Source organism: Chelon labrosus, assembly GCF_963514085.1.
Source record: "Chelon labrosus genome assembly, chromosome: 14".
NCBI lineage: Eukaryota > Metazoa > Chordata > Actinopteri > Mugiliformes > Mugilidae > Chelon > Chelon labrosus.
In genome coordinates this window covers 18,586,047-18,613,592 of record NC_140347.1, presented here as the reverse complement: position 1 = coordinate 18,613,592, position 27,546 = coordinate 18,586,047, and the positions used below count along the sequence as shown (strand labels likewise).

The following is a 27,546-nucleotide window of genomic DNA, read 5'->3' as shown; positions in this document are numbered from 1 at the left end:
GATGAAGGTGATTAAAACCAATATAAAAATTATGTTAATTACAGCTACGATAACATCAAAGAGATGCAATGATCTAAAACCTCTGTTAGCGAACTTTAAGTGCACATTACCAGCACAGAGGTTTAATTAAAATCATCCGACTGTATTATAGAGAAATCACACTAAAATTCTATTAGCACTTCAGTCTACTGTTCCTCTCAGATTGTTGGAGCTTCTTAGCGAGTGTCAGCGCACTACACTGTGTAACTACCTCCTCTTTACCAAACAGAGGGAAGAATGCAGCAGGTAAAAAGCCAAACATTTCACTTATGAGATCATTGGATCATTCAACAGGTGGCCTGAAACACAACTCCAACAGTTAGCACTAACACAACATGTAACACATGTTTTGAGAATAATTCCAAAAGATTAAGGTCCAGGAACCTGTATACTGGCTCAAAGCTTCTTTCGTAGGAGTTTTGTTGAAATGCATGTCTGAATACACCAATCAGCCACAACATTATGACCACTGACAGGTGAAGTGAATAACCTTGACCATCTTGTCTGGCCTCCAAATTCACTAGATCCCAAACTGATCAAGTATCTGTGGGATGATCCACAGAGGCCCCTCCCCTCAACCCATAGGACCCAAAGACCCCCACTAACCACATTCTGTTGCCAGACACCACATGAAGGCCCATGTCCATTCTCTGATGAGTCACAACTGTTTTGGAGGCACAAGGGAGACCTACACAATATTAGGAAGGTGGTTTTATTTTTGCGGCTGATCGGTGTATATTAAATGCTGTCTGACAGCATGCTGAAATTATAGTAACGGCTGAATCTACAGTTCCTCTCAAATTCAAAAGAGGTTTCAGTCAATGTCTCACCATGTATTGTTTTGTTTCACTTTTGTTTCACTCTCAGTGTCTAGGAGTCTAGACACAGTACGCTACACCTGCTTGATGGCAAACAATAAGAGAGGAACTGAAGGGAAGAATGAAGCAGATAAACTCAGTAGACGGTAGAGACCAAATCAGAGCTATTTGATTTATTCATCAGGTGATCTAAAATGCAGCTATACTGAATGCTTTGTTTTTGAGCATCATTTCATAACATTGTGCATTTCTGAATATATTTAATATGGTTAAAAAGCTTGCATAGATATCAACTCTAAAACCGAATAAAAAATAAAAGTGCCTGAAAGTGATTATTAACTGTGGTTGCTGCAGAGGAAAATAGCTGCAGTAAGATTTTGATGTATTTTGAAGCAACCCAATGCAGAGGACATTAACACAAGCCTTAAAGGCAAGCAGGACAGAAGGAGACCAAAGCCAGCGAGAAGCACACAAGAGAGATCGGTGAGCTCACGCTCTCGTACTGCGAGTGATAATCAGCTCTGCTCACACGGCGCGAGTCAGTGTCACAGAACAGTCTGTTTCATGCAGCACGGGGCCGTCTACTTTCACTCTGCAAAGCCACTTAGGAGAGCTAAGCCTTTCATCTGACTCCTGAACACGGACTCCAAGACAACAATCAGCCTTCTACTGAGTCTGCTAATGACACTTCTAGAGACAAATTGGTCTATCAGCAAGAAATTAATCAGCATTAATTCTGAATAGAAATGTATCATTTTAGGGTACATACACATAATATCATATGCATATACATTGTTATTAATACCTACTGTTTTTTTCAGTGGGTTTATTGATTTTACTTGGAACTCCAGAAGGATATGAGTCAGTTACTGTAAGAACAGGATATCCTTAGCTCTAAGGCAGCGCCTTATTTGAATGCTGCAGTTTTTGCAAGTCAAATTCTCAAAGTGCTTGTGCCTCTTTATGCAGACCGTGCCTGTGCAGCCACTGTACATCACCAAACAGCTGTCATCTGAGAAAAGAATCTAGATGTGCAAGATAGATCTGTTTCTTTTTTTTTTTACATCAAACCAAACGTTTATCACAGCTTCTGCACAAAGGTGGGCTGCAGAAACCAGAAACTTTTGCTTTAACACTGAGAAGAGAAACACAAGGTGTTAGGCGCTGTGCTCGCTGTGCGTTGTAGAGAAAAAAAAGAAAAAAGAAAAAAGAAAGAAAAACATATTCTTTGCACCACATAATAACCGTACGTGCGATGTGTGAGCACCGGGTGAGTAATGTGCGAAAGGCAAAGGCAAGGGAGAAAATGCCTGGTGTACTTACAGTGTTCTTCTGGCAAATGATCTCCTGAGAGGAAGAGAGAGAGACAAATGCATTTAGAAATTTAATAAGAACATTTTCTCCTGGGAGCAATTTAGTGTTAGACACTGGATAAAACTAAATAAGCAGTCCATCATTTCCACATGCATTCAAAAATAATATACCTGAGACAGTAACATTTTATAATATTCGTCTGATGGGAAATGCACCAATAAAAATAATAAGAGTACAAGCTGATTTTAACCATGCATGTGCTTCATTAATATTCAAAGTGTTTGTTTTCAGGAAGGAAATGCAGTCAATGTGTTAGTGATGCTTTAAAGTTCCCAGGAAATAGACAGATGAGTGATATTTGCTAGCAAATGAAGTACATGCTTGTACAATAGAGGATGGTTTTATTCTGCAGGAAAAAAAATAAATTAAAAAATGCTGCTGTGAAATCAGGCGTGACCAGTGTGGGCACGTGGTCACGCCTTTTTGCTCCTTTTTTTTTTTTTTAGGAGCATTTAAAGAAAACCTGTGACTTTAAAATAAAATAAAACAATTAGGAAGCCTGATTGAGATTAGAGGAAAACTAGGCAGGGTGAGGAGCAGCTATCCCACCACCCAGCCAGACAAGTGGGCACCAAGGCAGACCACAGGAAGGGGAAACTTTTATAGCTTTCATTTTGCATCACAGCAGTAAAAAGAAACGCCATTGAGGATGCTTTAATCTTCTAAGGCACACCTCTCCTGGCAGCCCGTGCTTCCACCATACGTTGACTATACAGTTGGTTTCCTGGCTCGGGACCCATCGCCACAAGACTCCTCTCAGTATAAAAGAAAGGCTTCTGTGTTCCTCTGTGGCTTTTTAAATACGTTCAGTGTGGGCCTCAGACTGTGCCAGCTATACCTTCTCTACTAAACCGGAGCTAAAAGACTCAAACAAGCTGACCCAGTCTTTTTTTGTCACTGCATGTTGCTAGAAGTTATTTTTTGACATATAATATGAACTTCATCATCTGGAATCTGTTTGTAGGTTTTGGAAGAGTTGTAAAACAGAGGGCATATATGTCTATATTTGTTTCTGTATAAATAGAATCAACTATTTAAGACGTGTGCCACATAACTGCCATGTTTGATTCTGGTCAGGGGAAGTTATTCAACCACTTTCTTTCTCCCTATGGTTCTTGTTTTTATTTAAGTTGACACTATTGAGGGGAATTACAGTACCAACAATATGAGCATTGTTGTTTTTATTATTTTAAATATACGGTGAAGTGCCGAGAACAGGTGTGGTTCACAGAACATTTCAAAATGCAGTATGGTATAGGTAGGAAGAAAAGACCTATGCATAGAAACATGCTTCCTCAAAAAGGATAAATACATGCTGCTCATTTTGAAAAAGGGCAAAGGCTGCACTGACAAGCTACATATCTATCTATCTATCTATCTATCTATCTATCTATCTATCTTCAGGTAGGTCAGAACAGCTTTGAGCCACAAAGAGATAGAGCTTTTCCGATTTCCATAAAAATAGGATCTTACTACTACTACTAGCCAGAAGAGAAGTGAAAGATAATAGGTCTGCTTGTAAGTTGGTAATGTATGGGGGGTTGTTTGAAGTTGCTAATATGGCTATACAAGGGACCATCTTTGGTTGAACACCTAGAACCACAGACAAAATACAGAGAAAAATCTGTTTCGAGGATTTCTGTATTCCGGGACAACAGTAGAACATATGGGTCAAATTGCAAGGAGGGGCTTGGCATTTGTCCCACTCTGTGCAAAACTTTTAATTGTATGCGCTGGAGCCTAGCACACAGCGTCTTCTTAGACTGTATTTTCTGCACAGCTTGATCCCGGAGTTTGTCAGACCTCATTTTCAGCCACTATGCCCATTTAGCTCTAAGTTGGGAGGTGGAATTTTCAATGAGGGACATACGCTGGCCATATATTTCATATATATTTTATAATTGGGGACTTCTGGAGTGGTTTTTAAACAGTCCCATGTTTGAGCAGCAGAACAGAAGGATAGCGTGGACAAAGGGACGCGAAACAATGGCAGATTGAATCCGTGGATGGGAAATAGGTGATTCCTAACGGCATTAATGCGGAGGCCAAACCTTTAACGTAGCCACCACCACTGGGTTGGCTGTAAATTTAGGAAGTTTGATTGGGGAGAATAACTGGATTGCTTGGGTCTCCAATTGACACCATAATAACTCTGGGGAATGTAGCCAATAATGTATAGATATGTGCCGACCACCTTTAAAATAGGCATCTTTGCATGGGACAAGCTGACTGGGAGGTGATCCCGAACTCCGAGTAGAGCGTAAGATGAAACATTTAAAAATATATACAAAAGGATCCTTTAAGTCAATCAAAAACTGAATTGTCTTTCCTGATTAAACTCTATTTTCACCCTTTTTTTTTATCATCTACAACTAAATGAGGCCAAAATGTTTCATAAGTGCATTTCCTTACATCACATTATTGATGTGTTGCTGCCTCCCGCCTCCTCCCAAATATAGCCTTTAATCGCTGCCTCTGTGAACCAGAGCAGTGATTGTTTGGACTGTGCGTTAAAGTGATGAGGGTGGCCCGGATCGTCCGGTGCTTTCGGTGCTTTCGGTGCTTACCTGCAGGGACTGGAGGGAGTCGGAGTTAGTGTCGCAGTAGAGGATGATGTTGTTGGCCATGCTGAAGCTCTCTCTGACTCCCAGGTGGTAGAAGAGTGAGGGCTGGCGGAAGGCGTCTGTCATTTCCACCACAGCTATGTCTGAATGACGAAAGACAGGTGAAGGTGTTAAGAGTAAAACGGACAGTTTTCTGATATAATCGTGCTTTTTATATATATATATATATATGTATGTACATCATGTAAAAGTCTTTAAAATATATCCTGAGCTTGTAGACCATTAAACTGCTGCTATAACAGCCTCCTCTCTTTGGCCCCAGGGATTTACTCCCATTCAACCACAGGAACATCAGTGAGGTCAGCCACTGATACCAGATGATATGGCCTGACTCACAAACAGTGTTCCTCTTCACGCTAAGGGTGTCGGATTGGGTTAAGTTCAAGGCTTTATGAAGCTAATCACGTCAAAACCTGGTTGTTATGGGACCCGGCTCAAAGTGACACAGGAAGTGCCCTTCCCCAGATGTTTATTTTGCTAAATAGTAAAACCTTGTGTTAACCCGAGGATAATAATCATACACCAATGTATTTTGTGTGGAATTAAGAACCATTTAAGCAGAGCTGTTGTTTAAGTTTGTTTAAGTACCTGAAGTGCTTCTAGCTTTTATTCGTTGGAATATGATAAATGACTCTTTTACACAAATGAGTTATGGGATGATCCACAGAGGCCCCTCCCCTCAACCCAAAGGCCCCCACTAACAGCATCCTGTTGCCAGACACCACAGGACACTCTCAGAAGGACCATGTCCATTCTCTGATGAGTCACAACTGTTTTGGAGGCGCAAGGGAGACCTACACAATATTAGGAAGGTGGTCATAATGTTATGCCTGATCAGTTTATATGCACACAAGTACTGTTTCTTTGGGGGTGCAGCCATAGATGAGGGGGTTTGAGGGGTTTTGAACCAATGACCCTAGAATCATACATCCATTTCTGTAATCACTAGACCTATCTGCATTAATAATCAGAATAAAAACCAATAAGAATAGAAATTTAACTAGCTCAGTTGCAACATACTGGCCTGGATTTTCATAGATGTAGAGGGGTGGTGTAAATCTTTAATAATCCAAAATTCAAAAACAAAATATGATCTCATAACAACATGTAAACACTTCTTTCTCTCCGGTTGGAATAAATCCATTCTTTCTGAGCATGTTTGCTCCACGTGGGGTTAAACACCAGATGACGAGTTTCCAGGAGGGACAGAAACATGGGAGGCAGAAAAACAACCAGTTGTGCAAACAAGTCATTGAAAAGATGAACGAAGCTGGAGTCCGTGTTATCACGTCACTCTATTTAGCGTCCATGTAAACAGTTTAGGTGCAATTCAATTTATTGTAATTTGAAAACCAAATCCACTCAGTCGGGCTCACGGGAAACAGGGAGAACAATTGAATTTGTGTCCATTTGTTCGTTAGCAAGCAGGAAACATTCAATTTAAAGTGAATCAAAAGCGCCGGTGACGAGAGAGAGAGAGAAATCAAAGAAATCAGGGGTTAATGGACAGATGTAAACCCACATCAGGTGCGTACCAGTGTTACAAACAACAGGTGACGTTCGCAGCTGCTTTTAAAGCCGTCTCTTGTCCAGTATAGATTTCTCTGTTGCAGACATAAGTGGAGCTAATTCGGAGGCAGTCGACGGAGGTGGTGTGAGCGCAGCTGAACTCAACCATACGATCAGGATCAACAGGTCAAGAGGAGTAAATATTGTGTACTGTCAATCACGGCAGCAGGGCTTCTGGTGAAAGGTGGGGAGTTCCCAGCCTTGAACAACACATCCAGTGCTTACACTGGCACTGTTCTGTTATGCTAGTAGTCACCAAAGAGCTCACTGGCTTGTGGATTGTCACATATGGCCCTGCCAGCTACCTACATTCCTTCATTCCTTGCAATTAAATGACATTGTGTCCGGTAGGATGAACCAAACCTGCTCATCAGCTTGTAAAGTCAGCATGATGGTGTGTTATGGAGATACACGCCCACAGGTAGAGTCGTACACGCCGTCCCCGACGCCGCCTCGAGCGACTGATAAGACCAAAAACAAATCAGCCCCATGGCCGCGCTCCAGGTAATGACAGAGGAGCCCAGAGAGGCACAGAGATAACGCCGCACCCTGCTTTTTCATCTGCTTCCAACTATCCACCTCTCTGTGTCAACAAACATGTTACACGGAGCGTCAGATCTGATACTCCCCGACCGTGTGGACAGAATCTTTTCACCTCTAATGGGTCGTTTCAAGCTGGCGTCTACCAGAAACACTCGTATCAAAGCAGAGTAAGCTAAGATCATAGGTTGATCCATTTTGAAGATCTGAAAGTTTATCATTATCTTTAAAGTGTCTACAGGTTTTCTGGATGATAAATTTGTCATTTAACTTTTAGATTTGAGGCTACTTCTTTCAAGTGCGCAGGTCGGTACTGATTCCTGACGAGCAGTTTTGAAGCTCAGTGTGGCGTCTCCAGCCGTCCCCATCTTGGCCTGACCTCTCCTCTCGTTCTAACTCCCAGAGAGTCAGGGAAAATAGACAAAGACCACTGCTAGCAACCACTGAAGACACCCACTGGTTACTCAAAACAGTCACACCCTCATTATGCGTAACTTTAACTCGTGATATAATACAAACGGCTGAGTTATATGAAAATTAATGCAGCAATAAGCTTTAACCTAAGCTTTAAAATGCCTGCCTGGACATTTTTGCTTATTTTGATGATAAACATGGTCAGAAAATGTCCCGTGAGTAAGTACCGGGTTCTACAGTCTTAATAAAAGCCTAAATAAAATAATGTGACAAATAGCAGCAGCCTGTGCAATTCATATACAGGAAAACAAAACATAATGCTTTTGAAACGTGGCATCCTATGGACAAATGTATGTAAGATTAAATAAAGCATCAGTGAATAAATCTAATTTAAAGTAAACAGCTGACTTACAATCTAACTTTGCTAGCTACCGCTTTTAACGTTAAGCTAGTTGTGTCTGGAGTCGTTTCCTTTGGGTTTTGATTATTTTCAAATAATTTTAAATCTCCATGGTCTAAAAAAATCAAGAGCACAAGCACCAGGTTTTAAAAAGTGGCGGTAACATCAGTTTTAATCAGTGAACAACAACATGTTGATAGTTCCAGGCTGTAAACATTTATTTCTGCTGTAAAGTTGAACAGAATTCAGACCGAATGTTGTAAAGCGTCTTGAGACAATCTGTATTGTTACTGACGCTATATAAATAAAATTGAATTGAATTGAACATTTTAACACAGAGATCTGTGGGGGTTGACTCACATTTGGAGCCAGCCTCAAGTGGCCATTTGATGAACTACAGTTTGACACTAACGCATTAGCTTCATTTTTCAGCAGCTTTTAACAATAAATTAAATAACAACATCAAAGAGAGTCATTATAAATACATAAATAGACCAATGCTTTGAAAGGACTTTATCTCAGCCATGTTAAAACCCCAAAATGTTCTGCACCATTCAACCATGCATCTTGTCTCGCTTCAAAACAAAAAGCAGACAGCAATATTCACATGTTGACCATGGATCAAATGTTTGTGAAATTCTTTCGCGGGTTATAAAACCACAGACAATCATCACATACCAGCTCTGTGGAGGGTTTTATTATCATCTCACTGTGTTGGCCGGCAGCTTCACGGCTTTCATTCGCTTTAATTGCTCTCATCGGCTCCAGTAAAAAGAAAGCTCCTTTAATGACACCATAAACTATCGGCAGCAAGCATAGCAAACAATCTGCATTTGCTGAATGTGTAAATTTTCACAAGTGATCATGTTAAAGCTCTGATTTACAGCTCGCTGCGCTCTCATCAAAGCTCTGCGACATTATTTTTAATGCAACACCAAATTAAAACTTTCATTATCTTAGAGTCGAAGGAGCAGATCACTTAAGATGCAATCAAAGTCTCAAAGAGAACACGATCCATCACTGAAAATTGTTCACAGAGATAATATCAAGCAGTCCATTTATTTCAGTGACTTTGTGAATGCACGCCAACACAGCTCTGCAGAGCCAGGCCTATCAGGCCGGCTATGGAGAGACTTTTGTTGGTGATGAGAGGCCACGGTGCTCCTCACACTCATCATCAGGCCGCGCAAATTCCACCAGGAAACAGGTACTCATCATTGGCCTCATCATCAACCCCTTCTTCCACATGGGCCTTCAAGAGGACAGCTTCAAATTTTCATTACCGCACTGCAAGCAGAGGGACAGGATATAAGGGACTTTGAGCTCCGTGGCCGTGTGCGTTGATGTGGAATATCAAGAGGGTTTTGTTCTCCTGGTGATGAGCGGCCGGCATCTTCGCATCAGGACGCCCGGCTCTCTGATTGAGTGCAAGTTAGGTTTCGCTTCCTGACGTAGGAGGCGGCGAGGTAAAAGTACACCTTAATCCTTCGCGGGGATCTGGCCACTGCTTAACAACCACTTGTTAGATCCATGCCTGCGGTGCATTTCCGTCCAAATTTGTGAGTGCGCAGACGTCATTAAACATCTGAACCCAGAGGAGAAATTATATCAGGTCTATTTTGTTGGATTTAGTGCAAGTTAACAAGACAAACAGCTTGCACACCACGCCTAATCTTACTTCAAACCTCCAACATCCTGAGCATACACACAACAAAAGGCTCTTCTCCTCCTCCTCCTCCTCCTCTTAACTATCGTATGCATACAAGGTGCAACTGAATGTCAAGATCCAGACAGCACAGGTTGTCCGATGAATAAAACATAACCTTGTCTCATTCTCTGCCGGCAGTAAACCCCATCAATATCACATCGGAATGAGATTTTAATGCAAACAGGCCACTTAAAGGCAACGGTATAATACAAAAAGCTTGGAAGGTGGAATAACTTTGCGTCACTCTGCTTGACCGGAATAAGTCTGAGCCAAGGAAAATGTTTGCCATTGGTGACAGGGCAGGGCTAATATACGTGATGAATAAGCCAAGTATGTGGATGCATGAAAAATTTGGAGATAAAAGTCTTGCCCAGAGAGGCGAGAAGAGCAATCTGTTCTCATAAGTGCTTTGTACTCACAACTAAGCCCCTGAGAACTGACAACACTTGACTAGCGACGTATGGTGTCATCAACGTGGAGTGTATTTCAGTCTAGTCTAATAATAAATAAACCGCCAGTATTCAGGGAGAAGCTGCATACAATGGTAGCCAAACAAAACCACTTTTATCTTTTTATTTTTCCTAAATGCAGCTATTGTTCTTCTCTGTGTCTGGCGCAAGAAGTTAAATCTACTGTGATTCCTCAGAACAAATATTGTTCCAAGGAAAATAGATTTCTTTATCAGTCAGTGTGTTAGTCCATGACGTCCGAACGTCAAAGTCATACCGGGTCGCTGACAGGCTTCCAAGTGAAGCTCAGCCTTGTGCCATGGTCCTGGGGGTGGTGTTCAGAATCAGAATCAGAATACTTTATTAATCCTTCAAGGAAATTGTTTTGTTGCTGTTGCTCCCATAAATCAGTGTGGAATCAACTGGGACTTTAATTTTGTCTTTAACGTTTCCGGTCATATTTTGCTTTCCTTTAGAAATGAATATTGTGCAATTTATGAATCTAGCAGTTTATTTTTTTCCCGACCAACTTCCAGCTTTACTTCTGCTTTTTATGCTTTAAGGTTTCTTCATTGCCTCACTACATTACTTCACTACTTTCAGTTATTTTTGCTGTAGCTACAGGTCATGTTAAGTTACTTGAATCGTCTGCACTGATATTTATATGTTTTGGAACTTGGGTTGTATTAAGCATAACTCAGAGGTGCAAAGGTACATTAAGCAGGGTTGCCACGTGGTTTGCAAAGTTTACTGTTGAAACCATGTTGGCTGACAAGACACATTTTGCCACTTTGTATATGTAAAAGCAAAGGAAACATTTGTGCAGAAGCGACCCATATTTAAATGTTTTGCTGGCCCTCAACTGCAGAGATGTTGTCGTCTTATAATAAAGTTTTGAGAGTCTTTGAAGGGAGTGTGATTCTCTAAATACAAACCTCTGAATTGAAGTCTATCTAGATTTAGACGCGCGTCTCTATTTGCTCCTGATAAACATTTGACAATGTCATCCATCGCCTGTTATAACATGCTTCACTGCTGAAACCTGTTGGAGACAATACTCTTGGTTTCCTGCAGGCGAACAGCTCAGAAATTAGGATCTATCACCGACGCAGTGAGTCTGATTCAATGCCACAGCCTCTGAAACTATCTGGAGAGAATTCAGATGTCGCGATTGCCTACCAATGCGACAGCAGAGCTGAGTGCATGCCAATATAACAGCAGACCTGCCAGCATAGTGTTGACAGAAGGCTGTGTAAAGCCAGTAGTGGCGTAACTTGAGTCAACCAGTCACCCTTTTCCCAGGCGCTGCCGTCTGATTGCACTCAGCTACTTGTAAACCGACGGCTGTCTTTACCATAGCTAGCTGAATAGCAATAGGAGAAAAAACTGGAGCAAAACATGCACGGTGAAGCTCTGATAATGCTGCTACACCTCCTACGGCTGGACCTGCTACTGTTGACCAAAACTGAATTGATTCCCTCGCCTACTACTCAAAGCAGAGGAGGGAAAATAATTCAATACTCTCACACTGTTTGGCTTTCAGCAGCGCTCGGCCTGCTGCTGCAGGTTCCGCGGGCCCCGTGGTGTCTCTGAGGGGGAGAAAGAGGGAGGCAACAGGATGATGAGCAGCTCAGAGAGCGGAAAGCTGCAGGAATTCAATGGAGATTCTTCTGTAGTCTGTAGGCTCCTCTGTATGGATCCCTCTCAGCCCTCCCCCGAGAGCCTCCGCCAGTACCACATGCTCCTTTTGGAGGAAGGGGGATCTGCTCAATATTATAATCACAGCAGGATCTTAATGGCGCTGGAGACTGTTCAAGTGGATATGGATTATTTCAGCAAAGTCTCAAGTCTCTGCTGTGCCCAGAGCCAAATGGAGAGCATACATTTGGACACAAAGAAATCTATTTTAATGAGAGTGGGCTGCGCAAGAATGTAAACAATCACTCCCTGCAGCCTTCAGTCATAAACAACACTGAGACTGTGTGCATCATTTATACCATACATCCCTAAAGCTATATGCAATGGATACGCATGCATAAAATGTTCATGGTCTACAATAAATATACAGACACAGGGAAGATCTATCAGCAACAATGTCTGACTGTGATGTCGCCTGTGTCTGGAGCATAGACTGTATATAAATATGGACAACCACCACCCCCACTTCCTTGCATTGGCTAAACTGACGCTTTTTTCCGGTTATACGGGCGGTGCCATCTAGCGAGTTTGGAGCCAGAGTCTGAGCAGCACAGTACAGAGAGTGAAGCCACACGGAGCCGCGTTGTCGATGACCCGCCCACACTTTCTCCGGAATCACTCGTGTTTTTGTTTAATTAATACTGCACTCCGCTCTACTTCCACCAATTACAAAGACATGTTATATTATATACTGCACTTATTTATTTATTTTCCCAACTCTACGGGACCACTTCACGGAGCAGTTGGCATAGCAGCTTGCAGTCATCATGATGTCACATACTGTTTCTGTCAAATAATTCACTAAAACGAAACTTGGGACACTTGAACATGCATCAGTATTATACTGACTACCTAAAATGACATAAAGAATCCTTGAAAATAATTATTTCACATGTATTTTAGTGTTTTAGTTTGGCCCATCCACTAACATGGAGGGGGCGGAGCTTATGACCTATACTGCAGCCAGTCACCAGGGGGAGCTCTACTTGCTTTGGCTTCACTTTTGAGGACACGGCAAAGACTAGAGCCAATGTCCAGCTTCTACATATGTTTTGCACCTGCATGAAAACAAATAACTCTTCAAAAGGGGAAATAGGAAGAGCCACTATTAGCTAGGCAGCTAGGAATAGCTACAAACCTGCTGATCAGCCAGTCGGCAGGTTGTTAATTCCTGATGATCGTGGAAAGTATTTGTTTTTGAAGCTTCAAATGAGATGAATATGAAAAAAGCCTTCTGTGGGCTCACTGAATTTAGTTTTCTGCACACTTTCGTCACTTCTGTTTCTCTTCATGTGCACTGGTTCTCTAAGCTGAACTCATTCTACCACATGCTGAATCAACCGAGAAGCCTGCAAAAACTATTATATGCTGAAGTTTTACTTGCCTCCTTCATCTTCAGCTCAGCTAGATCTCAGTTTAATTTTCTGAAGAGTGTCGATACAGTTGACCACTCAAGAAGAAATGCTAGCAAGTGAATATATTAAAAATTATAATAGAAATACGCTAATTGTATTTGTAATTATTTAATTAAATGTCTCAGCAACTTCATGTAAAAATAAATGCTACTCGAAAGATTCAATCTGCCCACAATGAATGCAGAAAAATGACTTTCTTTCCAATTAAAACTAAGACATTAACGATATCACATCAACTTCTATGTTATTTTGCATCTGCTTCTGCTGTAAATATATAAATGTGCTATATAAATAAAGCTATAATTCTGGTCGGCGCCAGCTTACAACACCCACTTGGAAATAAAAAAAAAATAAACTGAGAAACTGTGAATTTGTTGACGATGCTAGACTAGATATCAGAATAACACCTAAAGCACTTTAACCTCGGTGAAGATGTAGCATTAATACGTTCCTACGCACTCCTCCAAGCTTCAGCAATTATATGTAGCTGCATATTTAATGAGTAGTTGTCATATCGGTTTTAACGTGGCTCTTAAGTATTGCTTTTCTCCAGGGCTGCAACACATTTTATGTAATGCTCATCCAGCAGGATTAGTGATATGTTTGTATGTGTTGGCATGTGCCCTTATTTTAGTCTAATAGCAGCTCGTAGTTGTGCAAAATGTCAACGCATTGCTAAAAGCTCCTGCAATCACATTAGCAGTGTGTACAGAGCATTAAAGTCACTGAAGGGCCAGCTGTGTACGCCTGTGGGTTTATTGTGAGGGCCCCGGTTTGACTCCAACACTAGAGGTACAGTAGGTAACTAAAGGACTCGCTCCGATCAATCACATAACGGCAACGCGTGAGATGCCGTAACCATGGAGACGCGGCGAGGAAACCGCAAATGATGCGGGCGAAGCCGGCGACGTGTGTGGCAGCTGAAGTCGTCTCGTGTTGGTGGAGCTAACTTTTTCCCCTGGAGCTCGGCCCACGAGGAGGACGGGGTCCAGACAGTGGAATTACTGTCTCTATGCCGGGCTGGAAATTATTTCCCACACTCGAGGAGCCGTTCGCCCTGCATCCTAAAAAAGGAATTATTGAGAGCGGGACGTCCAAACACAGCCACGTTTCCAGGAAAGGCAGGGGACGGTCCGCACGTTTTCCTCTTGGTCTCGTGCTACGAGTAATGTTTCACATGCAGGATAATGGAACTATAGACTTCAGATTGAAAGATTTTACCGGAAGCAAGTGGCTCACATCCAGCGTTTCTTATAAAAATGTGTTACGTAGAACTTGCAAATATGTTTTCAAGCGTTCACAGTTGCCAAACCTTAATGCGGAATTAAAAAGCCCTGAGGTAGGAGAGAGGTGTGAACTGCTTGAACCAAACAAACGCGGACAGAAATGAACGGGCTTTATTGTTTCGTTAAGCGACATCTTGACTTAATGACAAAACTTGGCTCACTCTCAGGATCTTCTTCTAGGGATGATTAAATGACTAACTTGTTTTGGCAGAACCTCTGAAATTGAAATTTGGATCCAGGCTGGAATCAAAAGTGCAGAGTTCACCAATCAGGCACAACATTATGACCACCTTCCTGATATTTTGTAGGTCTCCCTTGTGCCTCCAAAACAGTTGTGACTCATCAGAGAATGGACAGGGGCCGCTGTGGATCATCCCACAGATACTTGATCAGTTTGGGATCTAGTGAATTTGGAGGCCAGGTCAACACCTTGTGCTGTTCTTCGTGTTTTTTTAGTTGTTCCTAAACTGTTTTTGTGTGTGTGTGTGTGTCAGGCTGCATGCTGCTGGGGATGGCTGCTGCCTGGTCTGGTCTACGTGGGTGATACAAGTAACATCCACACGAATGAATGCCAGGTCCAAAAGTTTCCCAGCAGAACACTGAATTGTCAGTGATATTTACCTCTCCTGCCAGTGGTTTTAATGTTGTGGCTGATCAGTGTATGGCCTCAGTCCATGGGGCGACCACTCACCCAAGTAAGAAAAAGGACCACCTCAAGCTTTTTAGTTGATGAAAGCAGGTTGTGTTCATGCGCCAAGTGACAGTAGAGCTCCAGGTAAAGAACGAGCTTGTGCGTGCTTGTCCCTCCGGGGGTCTGCATTACTCATGTGGAAAGACATTTTTACTGTTTCATTTTCTACGTATCCATGCCAAGTGCCTCATCGGCAGACTTTCGGCAAACAGAAACATGGGGGCCTTGAACTAGACAAACTTCTTGATTCTCTGGGGACCTCTTCAGTTGTCTCTGAAGTGGTCTGAGATCGGTGATAAATCCCAAAGCAGATTAAGCTACGTGTGAGGTCAAAAAATTCCACAAATAAAACAATCATCACTCTTCCAAAAATAAATACCACCCTGGGAATGAGAACTTAAAGTCATTTCTGCCAACAAAATACATCCCTTCTCACAGAGGATAATATGGGAAACACTAGACAATGGTTATTCAGTATTTAGATGCCCTGCCCAGCACACAGAGATTAATGCTCCTTTTTAGACACAAGTGTGCTTGAAAGAAAGAGCCACCATGCAGGAAATGAGACCAACCAGCCTCAGGAAGACTGGTCCTTTTTTTTTTTTTTTTTTTTTTACCTCTGCTCCACTTTGTTGCCTTTTCACACACTGAGAGATTTTACAAACTGCAGTGCCATGGGCCCGAAGGGAAAAAAGCTGAGAACAGAATGTGTATTCATCCGTGGGGGCTGACAAACGCGCTGGGAGAAATCCGTGCTGCAGTTCAGGCCGCCCCGACATGCCTCCTTGATGTCACCCGCTTTTCAGTGAATCGTAATTTACAGGAATTCAAGAAGAAGGAATCTAATTATTGCCAAGTAAACTATGTTCCAATCTTATCTCAGTCGCTTCACGTGATGGGATTGAGGAAAAAGTTGTGCTTGTTTTGCTGCGGCGAAATAAAGCTGCACTGGGCAGAAATAAATGCAAATAAATAAATAAAAAACACCTGAACACTGAATAAAAAGTGAATAGATAAGACTTTTCCATTTGAAACTGCAGAAACATCACACACCCGCATGGCTGATAGAAATCTCCTTCCGTGATTTCTTGGTATTTTTGGAGCAATAAATTATTACACAGCGTGTTTCGGATGTGTTCGGGGAATGAAGTTACCTGGAGTTGTTTTGAAGGAGGACTTAGGGATGAGGGCTGTAGAGCTGTAGAGTCTAATCTGAAACACCTTCTCTATTGGTCGATGGATTGCCACGAACATTTTCATATATTTGAATAAAGCTCAAACACTGGCACCGCTGGCGGTATTGACATTTGTGGTTTTAACTGAAATGTTCCACAACTAGTGGATGGGTGGTTCCTTCTCTTTTTTTTTTCATCTTGGGGTTTTATCAAGTCAATATGTTAAAGTTTAAACCATGATCATGAATCTTACTAATAGCCTTCCCTTTACAACATTAAAACACAGGCGTCAAACATATGGCCCGCCGGCCAAAAGCGGCCCGCCAGAGGGTCCAATCTGGCCCGCAGCATGAATTTGTGCAGAAAATTACATAAAAGACTGCAATCCAATGAAAGTAACCACTATTCCTAGCAGACAGCAATGTGCCCAAATTGCACTTCTTTTTCTCTATAAAGGATAATTTATTAAATGTAAATCTCCAAATTTACTTGTTCTTCTTTGCACTAAAACAAATGGAAGAAATCTAACGTTGTCATTACGTATAGGTTATTATGCTGTTAAGTTACTGGTCCGGCCCGCTTGAGATCAAATTGGGCTGTATGTTGCCTCCAAACTAAAATGAGTTTGACACTCCTGCATTAAAACTAAGCGTGCAAAGGAAACTGACAGAACATTGCCACATATGCTTGACTATTTTGTAAAGTGAAAGTTTTTTCTGTTGGCACCCTGTTGCATCCAGTTCGCCGTGTGACCTTTGCGGTACGTGCGTGCAGAATCAAAAAACTGAAACAAACACAAAGAGTAAAAAAAATATCTGAATACTGTGTGTGTGTGTGTGTGAGAAGAGCAATTGTAACACACCTCCGTTTGGAGCCAGAGTTAAAACGTTATAATCAGATACAGCAGAGCGCTTTGTGAACTTGTTGCATGCAGCTTAAGCGTTCGTAGGAGGAGATAACACGAACGTAATGACGGGTCGAGAAAGAGTCATGCAACCAGTAGCATGCAAAACAGATCAAATACATTTTATAATCTAGAGAAATCCAAAAGATCTGAGAGCCATTCAGTGCTTAGTGTGGGCTTATCATGATGCTACAACTGATACGATTCAGTTCCCTCACCCTCTGCTGGTTTCTAAAGACGCTGGCCCACTCCGGCTGCCTCTCACCTCACGCGAACCCTGATAAGTCCTGAAAGGGGGGCTTTGATAGACGGCTTCTCCACCTTCTGCCATTTTTCTGAGGAGCTCTTAAGAGATTTAGCCTCGGGTTTAAACTGCACTTAGAACTTGTTCAGCAAAGTATATGCAGAATACCCTCTTAAACTGTTTCATGTTGAAACACAGCATGTAAGGTTGTTGGGTATTACTGTTATTAGTCTACAGAACATGCAAACACACTTGAAGGATATGAGAGCAACTGTAATGTGGATTTCACAATGAACAATGAATGAACGCACAGCCAGCTTCTGATTGTGAGCTTGCACTATGATTCCCGTTGAGAAATATCAGCTTGCAAAAGGACACATCTTTCCTCGCCAACATGCTCTTTCAGCTCTGCCTGCAGCCTCCCTCTCCCACCGAGGTGAAGCCGGTTCTCCCCAGACGCCAGCGAGGGGCATGTGGGCTAATTCCTTCTGACCTTGTGCTCTCTGACCTTTGAAAAGCAGCCAAGCGTGCAGAGTAAACAGGAGGGAGCATAAACAACTTAGCAGAGGGCCGGCTGATGGGATTTCAGAGCTCCGTGGCCTCGTGGCCAGGAAGCCTGAGCGCTGAGTGTCTTACGCTGGTGTATCCCGACACGCTCTCAACGAGAAGCTGTCAGCTGACGTCCGGTGTTGACACTGGACATAGTCGGGCCTCACCAGCATGGCAAGGATTACATCAGTGCTCTGTTTGGGTCACTCACCACTGCCTCATCAGTAAAAACACTTTAAATATCAGGTGACTGCGGCTCAGGTGGTAGAGTGGGTTTTCCACCGATTGCAGGGATGGCTACACCTCCACCTCTTGGAAAGGACACTGAACCCGAAACTGCTTCTGGTGGCAGGTGAGCACTAAGCATGGTAGTACTACTGTCACTGTTGAGTGGGTGTTTGAATGAGGAACGTTGGAAAGTGATTTGAGTACTACTAAAGGAAAATAGCACTATATAAGTGCAGACCATTAACATACAGTATAAGCAGCTTGATGATGTGTTCACACTGACGCCAACTGTTCTGGTTCACAGATAGCAGGGTTGGAACTTAGAACACTAGTCCCGAAGAGGAACCAGATCCAAACAGAAATCTTGACGATACTGGATTAAGGAGTGGGCGTGTAGTAAACCCATGAAAACATACACAAACAATGGTGTGTTGCCTATAGGTCTGGGTTTAAAAATCGATTTTCTGATTCAAATCGATCTTGAATTCAAAGGTCGGATATCGATTCATAAAACCTTTGGATCATTTGTTTTAAATACATGGCATTTCCTGCTTCCGAGATTAGTCCAAGTGTGAAGTGAGATTCAAGACACAACAGAAGCTGCAACTCTGAGACCAGTGGATTTAAAAAGTACAAGGAAAGAGAAGAGCGGGACTAAAACACAGCCATATGCAAGGCAGGAAACTAAAGGTGAAATTGTGAAAATGTCACAAATCTCTGGAACCAATGACAATATCAGCTTTAGATCTGTTTAGGAAGCAATATAGTTCCGAAACTAGAATATCTCTAAATGAACTGACACTGAATCGGGAATTGGAATCGAATGGATTTAGGATATCAGAAGCAATACCCAGCCCTGGTTGCGTGGTCGTCAAAAAAATATCCTAAATTTCAGTGAAAGCTCAAAAGCTCGACTTGGAAAAGGAAAGTCAATGCAGAACTCGCTGAAGACTGGGGTGTGGAAACAGTGTTCAGTGACGGTAAGTCGTCTTGACACAGTTGACTTTTTTTATTGCAATACCACAGGTCACCACTGGGGCAAATTTAGACCAAGGCTAGGTGCTGACCACCTCTTTTCTAGGGCCATGCACAGTACAGAGCAAACAGAACTAAGCTCAAGAAGCTACAAACGGTCATTAAGTAGCCCTTAGAGCAACTAATGTCACCTAATAATTATTACTGAATCATTAGTTGATCAATCGCAGAGAACAGTCTTTCAATTTAGAAGACTTCCTGTGAAGCTATTTGTATTTAGACTGTTAATTGCGCTTTAAGACATCATCTTTGGTTGTGGGAACGTCCAAAAATCTTTGACACATCATTGGCTCACCAATTAATCATCAATAAAATACCCAATATTAAGAATTTCTCTGGTTTTGCCACCAGTAATCCGTTACAGGACAAAAGACTACAATTTTAGAAATGTAATGTGTGAGTGGTTGAGGAACGCTGCAGGCAACAAAATTGTGACAAAATGCGTTTGTAGTGGCCAATATGCTTTCAGAGGTTGAGACTGTGCCCCTCTCGGCGCTGCCGTAACATAAAAAGCACGAGTGAAAACAATTTGTGAGTCGTATCTGTGCTGCTGCCGGAGCGGTGAGTGGAGCTCTCGGCACAAAACAAGAGGTAAGCAAACACTCAGGTCGAGGCAAAGCCGCTTCCAAAGGGCTCGGGAATTGTTCAAGAACTCATTGTGCTCCCTATAAATTACACAGCACTGGAGCATAATGATCAGCTGTAGAGACAAAGCCCTGCATACCGTAGCTTTGACCTGCTAAAACAACAGAACCAGCACAAGTCTGTTAAACCGGTCCCTGCTAGAGTTCTGCATTTTTTTTAACACCGCATGAGGTGTTTTGAAGCAGCATGCACCAGAATGAACTGCTGTTTCGTTATCACCCCGTTATTCTGTGTAGACATTGACTTCTATTGAGCTGCTTTCAGTTCAGGACACGGGTTATCATTACCTCACAATCACTGACTGATGTCCTCTCTGTGTTGCTCTCAGACGTTCCAATAGCTGCGTCCCGCAGCTGTTAGCTCGGCAATTATCACGCTGATTGAAGCGACATGTCATTCGGAACATACCGAGCAATTTCTACTTGAGTACTTCATTGTTGATGTGCGGTGGCATTGCCATCGATCAGGCTTCCCCTCGCTTCTTTAACCTCATCCTCCATCGAAGGTGATCAAGTGAAGAAACAGCTACAGGAACTGAATCATTCTGACTGTTTGGCTCAAGTAGAAGACTTGGCATTTGGGAAAAACTGCAAAAATGTGGGTTCTTCTATTAAGTAACCTTTGACATTTACTGCCTTCAAATAGTGTCATGTGTACCACGTTCACAAGAAAAGTCTGCATGAACAACTGGTTCTTGCGATATCACCTTGACCTTGTATGTGGACATTTTTGATAAGATCTAAGTTAATGAGTTGCGATGTTAGGGTTGGACCTTTCATTCATTCATGTGGATGTTACTTAGACATGTACCATCCACCTAGACCAGACCAGGCACCCCCACCTCCTTGATGGCAGCAGCCATCCCCAGCAGGATGCAGCCTGACAGAGGTAAACACACAAAAACGCTTTAGGAACAACTCAAAAAACATGAAGAACAGCACAAGGTGTTGACCTGGCCTCCAAATTCACTAGATCCCAAACTGATCAAGTATCTGTGGGATGATCCACAGAGGCCCCTCCCATCAAAGGCCCCCACTAACAACATTCTGTCACCAGACACCACAGGGCACCCTCAGAAGGCCCATGTCCATTCTCTGATGAGTCACAACTGTTCTGGAGGCCTACACAATATTAGGAAGGTGGTCATAATGTTTACATTTCCTACATTGAGTCACACACTTGGTAGCTTGCTAAACTGTCTGTGTGGACGGCTACATCACATTTACCGTGATCACAAGCAAACTCCAAATGAAGTCCCGTCTCTTGGGGTATTCACACCTTTACAAATGGAAAAGGGCCGAGTACATCGGTTGTTTAGATAACTTCCTATGTCAAAACTACAACCTCACCAGCTCCATTTGAAGGCAGCACATAAACCGGGACGCACAAAAGCCGGATCTCCCCTAAGTGGATTGCCGCCATTATTAATACACTTGTGCTTTTCCTGCTATGACAGGTCAAAACGTCTGCTGTGATAAAAAGGTCTACAGATTTGGTCGGCTGATAACAAATAACACATTTTCTTCGAGCACTTTTAATTGTTTGGTTTGTGGGACTGTTGCCATTGAATTATTAATTAACACTTGCCTGCAAAGGCTTTTGCAGTCTGGCTGTATCTGAAACAAGAAATCATTTGCAAAAGCAAAGCCAGAACAGTTCCGCGGTTTATGCGCTGCAGATGATCAGCAGCTCTGGATAAGTGGAACAATAACTAGCTGCTTCAATGTACTTAGAGTCCGCTGGATAAAACCACTCACAGCTAATGCCTGTGTTTTGCTAACAAACATTTAAAATGATTTGTGTCAGCTGTTTCGGGGAAAGATTGTGCCAGTCGCCCTGATAAAAGCCGTTCACACACTTTGTCTCTGCAGTGGAGGTGAGGAGTGCAGAGTTAGCATGACTCAGAGAGACACTTTAATTCAATTTCATTTAAGTAGCGTCAATAACAGTCACAAATAGTCTCTATACGATTTACGAAACCCAGAGCCTGAAAGCCCCAGAGCTAGCACTTAGGCAAAAGTGGGAAGGAAACACTCCCCGAATGGGAATTACACCAACACACAAGAATTCAGCTTTAAATGAAAAAGGAATCAGCAGATATTGAGCGTCATTTTCTGCTTTGGGTGCTTTTATTTTTATGACACATATCCACTTTCACTGACTACAGCTGATCAATATTAACTCCATGAACAGAGTGGAGCTGTAATGAACAAACCGCCCACTGATAAGATATGGTTAGTCATAACTGTTGGCAAAAATTTTGCATCTATGCGCCCCCCCCCCCCCCCCCCCCCCCCCACACACACACACATTTCCTGTGTGTCGTGGCCCGAGGGCTTGTCCTCAGCGTCATGTGAGGATGACATTTAAGGGCAGTTAAGAAGCAGCTTTTCTCATGCAAACCTGGCAAATGGTCTTTGAGGCTTTCAGTGCGCCTCTGAGCTCATTGTTTAAAAAGTTATTTTGCGGTATGCACTGGGCGGCAGGAAGAGGATAAAGAGTGTTTGAACAGATACAGCGATTCAGGATTCTGGGAAAATGCCACCGCTCTCCCATGTGTATTATGAGAAAATTCCACAAATGGTTCCGAGAAAGAAGAAATACAGGAAGCTCCATGTGTTTAGACAAGTAATAATATGAGAAGCAACGGGCTGTCTGCTTTCACTTGTATTCTCCTACTAGGAGCAGATTGGAACGGTTTGAAACAGGTGTAATAGCTAGCGTGTCTTTACAATTAGATACCGATCAGTCATAACATTATGACCACCGATTATCCTGGGGGCAGGATATAACAGGCAGTACGTGAAGTTTTGTCCACGAAGTTGATGTGTTTAGAAGCAGGAAAAATGGTCAAGCGCAAGGATTAGAGCGTGTTCGACAAGGGCCAAATTGCAATGGCTAGATGGCTGCAGCTCTTGTGGGGTGTTCCCGGTCGGCAGTGGTCAGTATCTATCAAAAGTGGAAGCAACAGTAGTGAACGAGGCTCATCGTTGCACGTGGGAAGCGAAGGTTGGTCCGTGTGGTCCGATCCACTGGTCTGGGCTACTGCAGCTCAAAATGCTGAAGAAGATAATGCTGGTTCTAATAGAAATGTGTTTGCTTATTTTATGGCTGTATATTGTACACATTTTTCAGATAAGGATTACAAATAATAAACATCGTCAGGAAAAAAAAGTAATGCTAGTTGCATGCTTAACCTTAAAGGAAACCTTTACACTAACACCATAGCTTCAGTACTTCTTCTAAAACACAAATTAAAATGCACCAAATGAAGTAAAGTAATTTAAAAATGTCCACAATTTCAAATTTTTCTTAATTAACATGCAGGTTATGCAGAAGGATTACTAATATTAACAAACATATTTCTGCAGAAATGGCTGAGAGCCTCGAAGACATTAGTTTTATGTGAGCATCTGGGCCAGGACATTGAGCAAGATCATTTTATTCTTATTAAAAGAAATAACTAGTGTAATGTCCAAACAAATGGCCTTTTAATTTGCCCACTTGCACCATTTAGAATAAAACTGGATTTTGTTTATTAATCTGTTATGAATAACCGTTGGGTTGCCAGGTTGTGGCTGATGTTCGTCATCCTCCAGCTTTGTCCGTTTAGCTTTGCTGCTCAATAATAGAACTTGATGAACAATGATGGGCTGTTTGATCACTGAACTTGTGGACATTGGCTGCAGGGCATCCTTCACAAACAACTGTGACTGCAGATATGGGTCGTTGTAAGCCTCTGCGAGCTCTGTTTTTATTAGTCTTTATCTTTGGCTTGTAACATGTGTAACCTTAGAGTTGAATGTTTACAAGAGAGTGAAAGCCTTGACTGAGTTAATGACGTAATCACGTGACCCTATCCATCAGAGTTTGATGAAATCAAGCTGTAGGGAAGGAAAAGATACGCCATGTGAAAGAGAAGTAGGAGAAGGAGGCTAATATTGTATTGTAAATGTGGAGTAGATAAAGCTGATCTTTCCTACATCTTCTGAGGACGTCCATCTATCACTCTTATAGGCGGTTTAGGCTTCTGCATCAATTTGACGGCGTAGCTACGATGACAGCCCAGACCCTAGCGCCGTAGCTGACGTGCACCTCACCAGAAATGTAACTACGCGCTGCGGCGATGCAGACCACAAGAGCTATGATTGGTCTGCTTGGTAGTAGTGTGTTTCAGCTACAGTATTTCTGGCTACTTCTCCATCTCCACAATTTTCTAATTGATTGTTTTGGGTCAATAAAGATGGAACACATCAAGGTAAGGTTAACTGAGGAGGTTCGACTCGTCTTCAGCAAAATTTTGGCGAAAATTCGTCTAAAGTTTCAGTCGCCATTGTTGAAAGTGAAGCAGGAAGTAGGAACTAAAATGAACCCAATTGACAAAAAAGACACAGCACCAACTAGTGTTTGGGTGGAGTTGTTACATCAGCATCAGACTTAGGAGACAAACAAATGTTTAGGACAATGTCAGTTGCAAACCAAAAAACAGACAACTGCAGAAGACAGAGGTACCTAATGTGGAGGACGGGGTTGAAGTAACGCATATGAATATATAACACAAATCAGTTTGGATTGAACAGGATGGGAAGCGTGGCTTGAGGAGCACTCTGGATCACTGTCACAGATGTGTTTAGGAGATGACTTCATGGACTCTTTTATTAAGATGCTGTTTTTCTTTTTGTTTTAAATCTTCAAATTTTCTTTTAACAAAAGAAGAGACAACTAGTGTGCCCTTGGCTACTTTCGCTGAGGTGTTCTTTAAAATGCTTTGCAGTTATTAATAGCAGCTGTAAGCATCTGTGCTATGTTGTTTCATTTCTGCAATACCTGATGCCAAATATGCTGAAATGCAAACACCAACTGCTGTTTCTGGCTTCTCAACAATATGGCTGTTTTTCATTATTTTACCCAAGGTAAAAAAAAAAGGTCTGCTTTCTGAAGAGCAGTTTTTCACGGCTTATTATGCAACTGAACTTTGCCAGTAGGATTCAGAGCCAACTACTACATGTACAGTATGAATAAGAGGTTACAGTCGGTGGAAACTCCAGCATCACGGATGAAACCGTGACACTGCAGTTCCATACCGGAGGCGCACACGATGGAAGGAGGATACTGTGCGTGAGTGGGGGTGGGGGGGGGCCAACAGTGAACCCCGAGATTAGTGGAGCAAATGATGCTCTGTTGCTCATTGAATCCCTGCTTTTTTCAGCGTGGTGTGGAAATAACTGAAGGCTGCAGCCTCAAGCCCTGACATGCAGAGCTGTGCAAAGCCCAGAGCAACCTGTTCCGCTTCTAGGAAGGAGGCTGCAGCAAATGTGAACTTTGACCTCTGAGAGCAGTTTGGAAAGGTGGCGCACACATTCCTGTTATTGCATGTCAGGGGTGGCTGGCTCTCTCTAAGGTCTAGATCTTGTGGTTTAATCATTATAATGGAGCAAAGATTAAGTTAAATCCTATGCAAACGATTTGGAGGATTGATCTAAAAACCTCACAAAGAATGAGCAGTCACTTTCATGCAATATTGACAGGCTGCCAGTCAACTTTGTTTCGTTTTATGGATGCAGTGTTGGATGTAGTTTTTAGGATGTGTAAGAGGTTTCGTTTCAGCTGACTCACCCGCGTTGTAAAAGCTGTCCAGCACCGTGGTCTCCCCAAAGTCCAGTTTACCAAAGTTCACGGTCTCCAGCCTGCTGCCCACCGCCTCGCAGGCGTCCTTCAGGCTCTGCAGGGCCATGCTCTCCGAGTTATTCTGCTGGTTCGCTTCGCCGTTCACCACATAGGCCACCGTCACCGGTCTGTTTTTGCATGACTTACCGGTGGACAGCAAGCCCCCGCCGTCCATCGGGCAGCTCCCAGGGGTCGGGCTGAGCCCCCCGCCTCCTACCACCGAGTCCTGCCAGAAAGTCCCGGCTGCGGGGATTCCGCAGGCGCCCCCGCTGCCACCACCACCATCACCACCACCACTAACGCTGTTGCTGATCGTATTTTCCCCGCTGATGGTCGCTCTCCCGGGACAAGCACCAAAGGAAGGCACCGGTAAAGATATCCCATCCTGATCTTGACTCATCTTGCTTCAAGTGTCACTCACTCTCTTGAAAGTGTGTGTTGTGATGAGAGGCTCCTCCAGCCGTCCTCCATGGAGAGCCAGCGTTACGCACGGCTGTTCCCCATAGAGCCTCTGCACAGGCACGACGTGCAAACTCGCTCCGTTTCCACACAGGTACACAGTCTAATGTTCGAGGCTGAGGTACAACTCCACATCATGCTGCATGTCTGCTGCCGATTGCACGCTTTAAAAAAAACACAACAACAACTCGACGACCACCGTAGGTTGGTCACGACAGTAATCGGAGGAGTAAACACGCGAGGAAAAGCCACCAAATCCGCGCATTCCGCCTCAGCTCTCGCAACAAATCCACATACTTCTCAAAGTTGTGCAACGCCGCCGGCGTCCGCGCAAGTGACGCCCGCAGGAATCACAAATGTCACACCGAGTCGGAGTTTAGGCGCAGTTGAAGCCTCGCACGTCGGCGCGATCGAGGATTTGTCATCTGTCAAAAGAGAAAAGTGCACAGTACATGCAGCGAGGTTGCTTTCATGTGCGGGCGAGAGACCCTGCCCAGTTTCCACTGTTATCTTCCAGCCCAGACTCACGCACTGGGCGGAGAGACAACAGCAGGAGCCTGGTGTAGCTGGGCGGAGACACGGCGACCATATGTGGAGCTGATCTGGAGCTGGTGTGTTTTGTACTTCAGGAAAGGAGCACAACACTGAATTAAATAAATAAATAAATAAATAAATAAATAAAACATTCAAAATTAGAAAACATCTGGTCACCAGTTTATCAGCTGATATAGAGAACCATGTTTCCAAAACAACGAGGAAGAGGGAAGTCTAGAAAAAATATCTCTGTACTGAACATTAATCTCATTAATGATTACATTTTTTGGGGGCTCTGAGCTGGAAGCATTTAATAATTTTGCACTAACTAATTGCACCGTTTCCTCCATTAATCCCTTGCATGACCCAAATGGATGAGGCAGTAAATTCATGGCTATGAAAAGTATGAGGAAACAGTCTCAGCTGCCTCTACAATTTGACCTTATAATTCCCTTGGATATAGTTTAGGGTTAATTTTTATTAATGTAATAAATTCACATAGGAAGATATTAGATCTTCTGTTGCAGTCGGGCAGTGCCTCTCGTTCCTGTTTCAATGAGGACATCTTGTGGTGGGGGCTTGTAATTACAGGTCATGGAGGAAGTTTAAACACATTTAAAAATATGACAGATACTGATGGTTTGAAGGAAGTGAGACTGGTTCATATAGTCTAAGAAAGATTAGATTTATGCTACGCATGCTCACTCGTGAAATTATTTTTTTCGGTGTTTGGTGTATTAAACATATCAGCAATAGCAAAATATGTAAAATAGTGCACACACCATATATGGCCATTAAGTTTCATGTGATTTTGAAAATGCTAGTGTTGAAATTAAGATAAATCTGGGTGAAAGCAAGAAGAAACATCTCACTGAAATAAAATATTCAGTGTTATTAAAGTTAAAAGAGCCACAGATCATCTGGATTACAATATGAATATTCAACATCTCCAAAACCACTACTGTATATACTATTCTGTTATTTAGGTGCATTGTTACCTTACACTTCATGGAGATATATATTAGTGCAGAACTGTTACATTAGAATGTATTTATTTTTACTAGTGTACTTAATGGACTGG

The 27,546-nt window shown here is 42.7% G+C and overlaps 1 protein-coding gene across 1 annotated transcript in view; it reads right to left on the bottom strand.

Annotated features, from left to right (window-relative positions):
- The window catches only part of map3k5 (mitogen-activated protein kinase kinase kinase 5), a 74,484-nt gene extending 48,060 nt beyond the window's left edge, over positions 1-26,424 (bottom strand). Inside the window, exons 1-3 of the mRNA XM_084559824.1 lie at positions 25,422-26,424; positions 4,799-4,938; positions 2,181-2,204 (exon numbers count right to left, since the gene is read on the bottom strand). Coding sequence (XP_084415950.1) covers positions 2,181-2,204; positions 4,799-4,938; positions 25,422-25,872 — 615 coding nt within the window. The 5' untranslated portion in view covers positions 25,873-26,424. The remainder of the gene's footprint in view (positions 1-2,180; positions 2,205-4,798; positions 4,939-25,421) is intronic.
- Between the last annotated feature and the right edge of the window lie 1,122 nt (positions 26,425-27,546).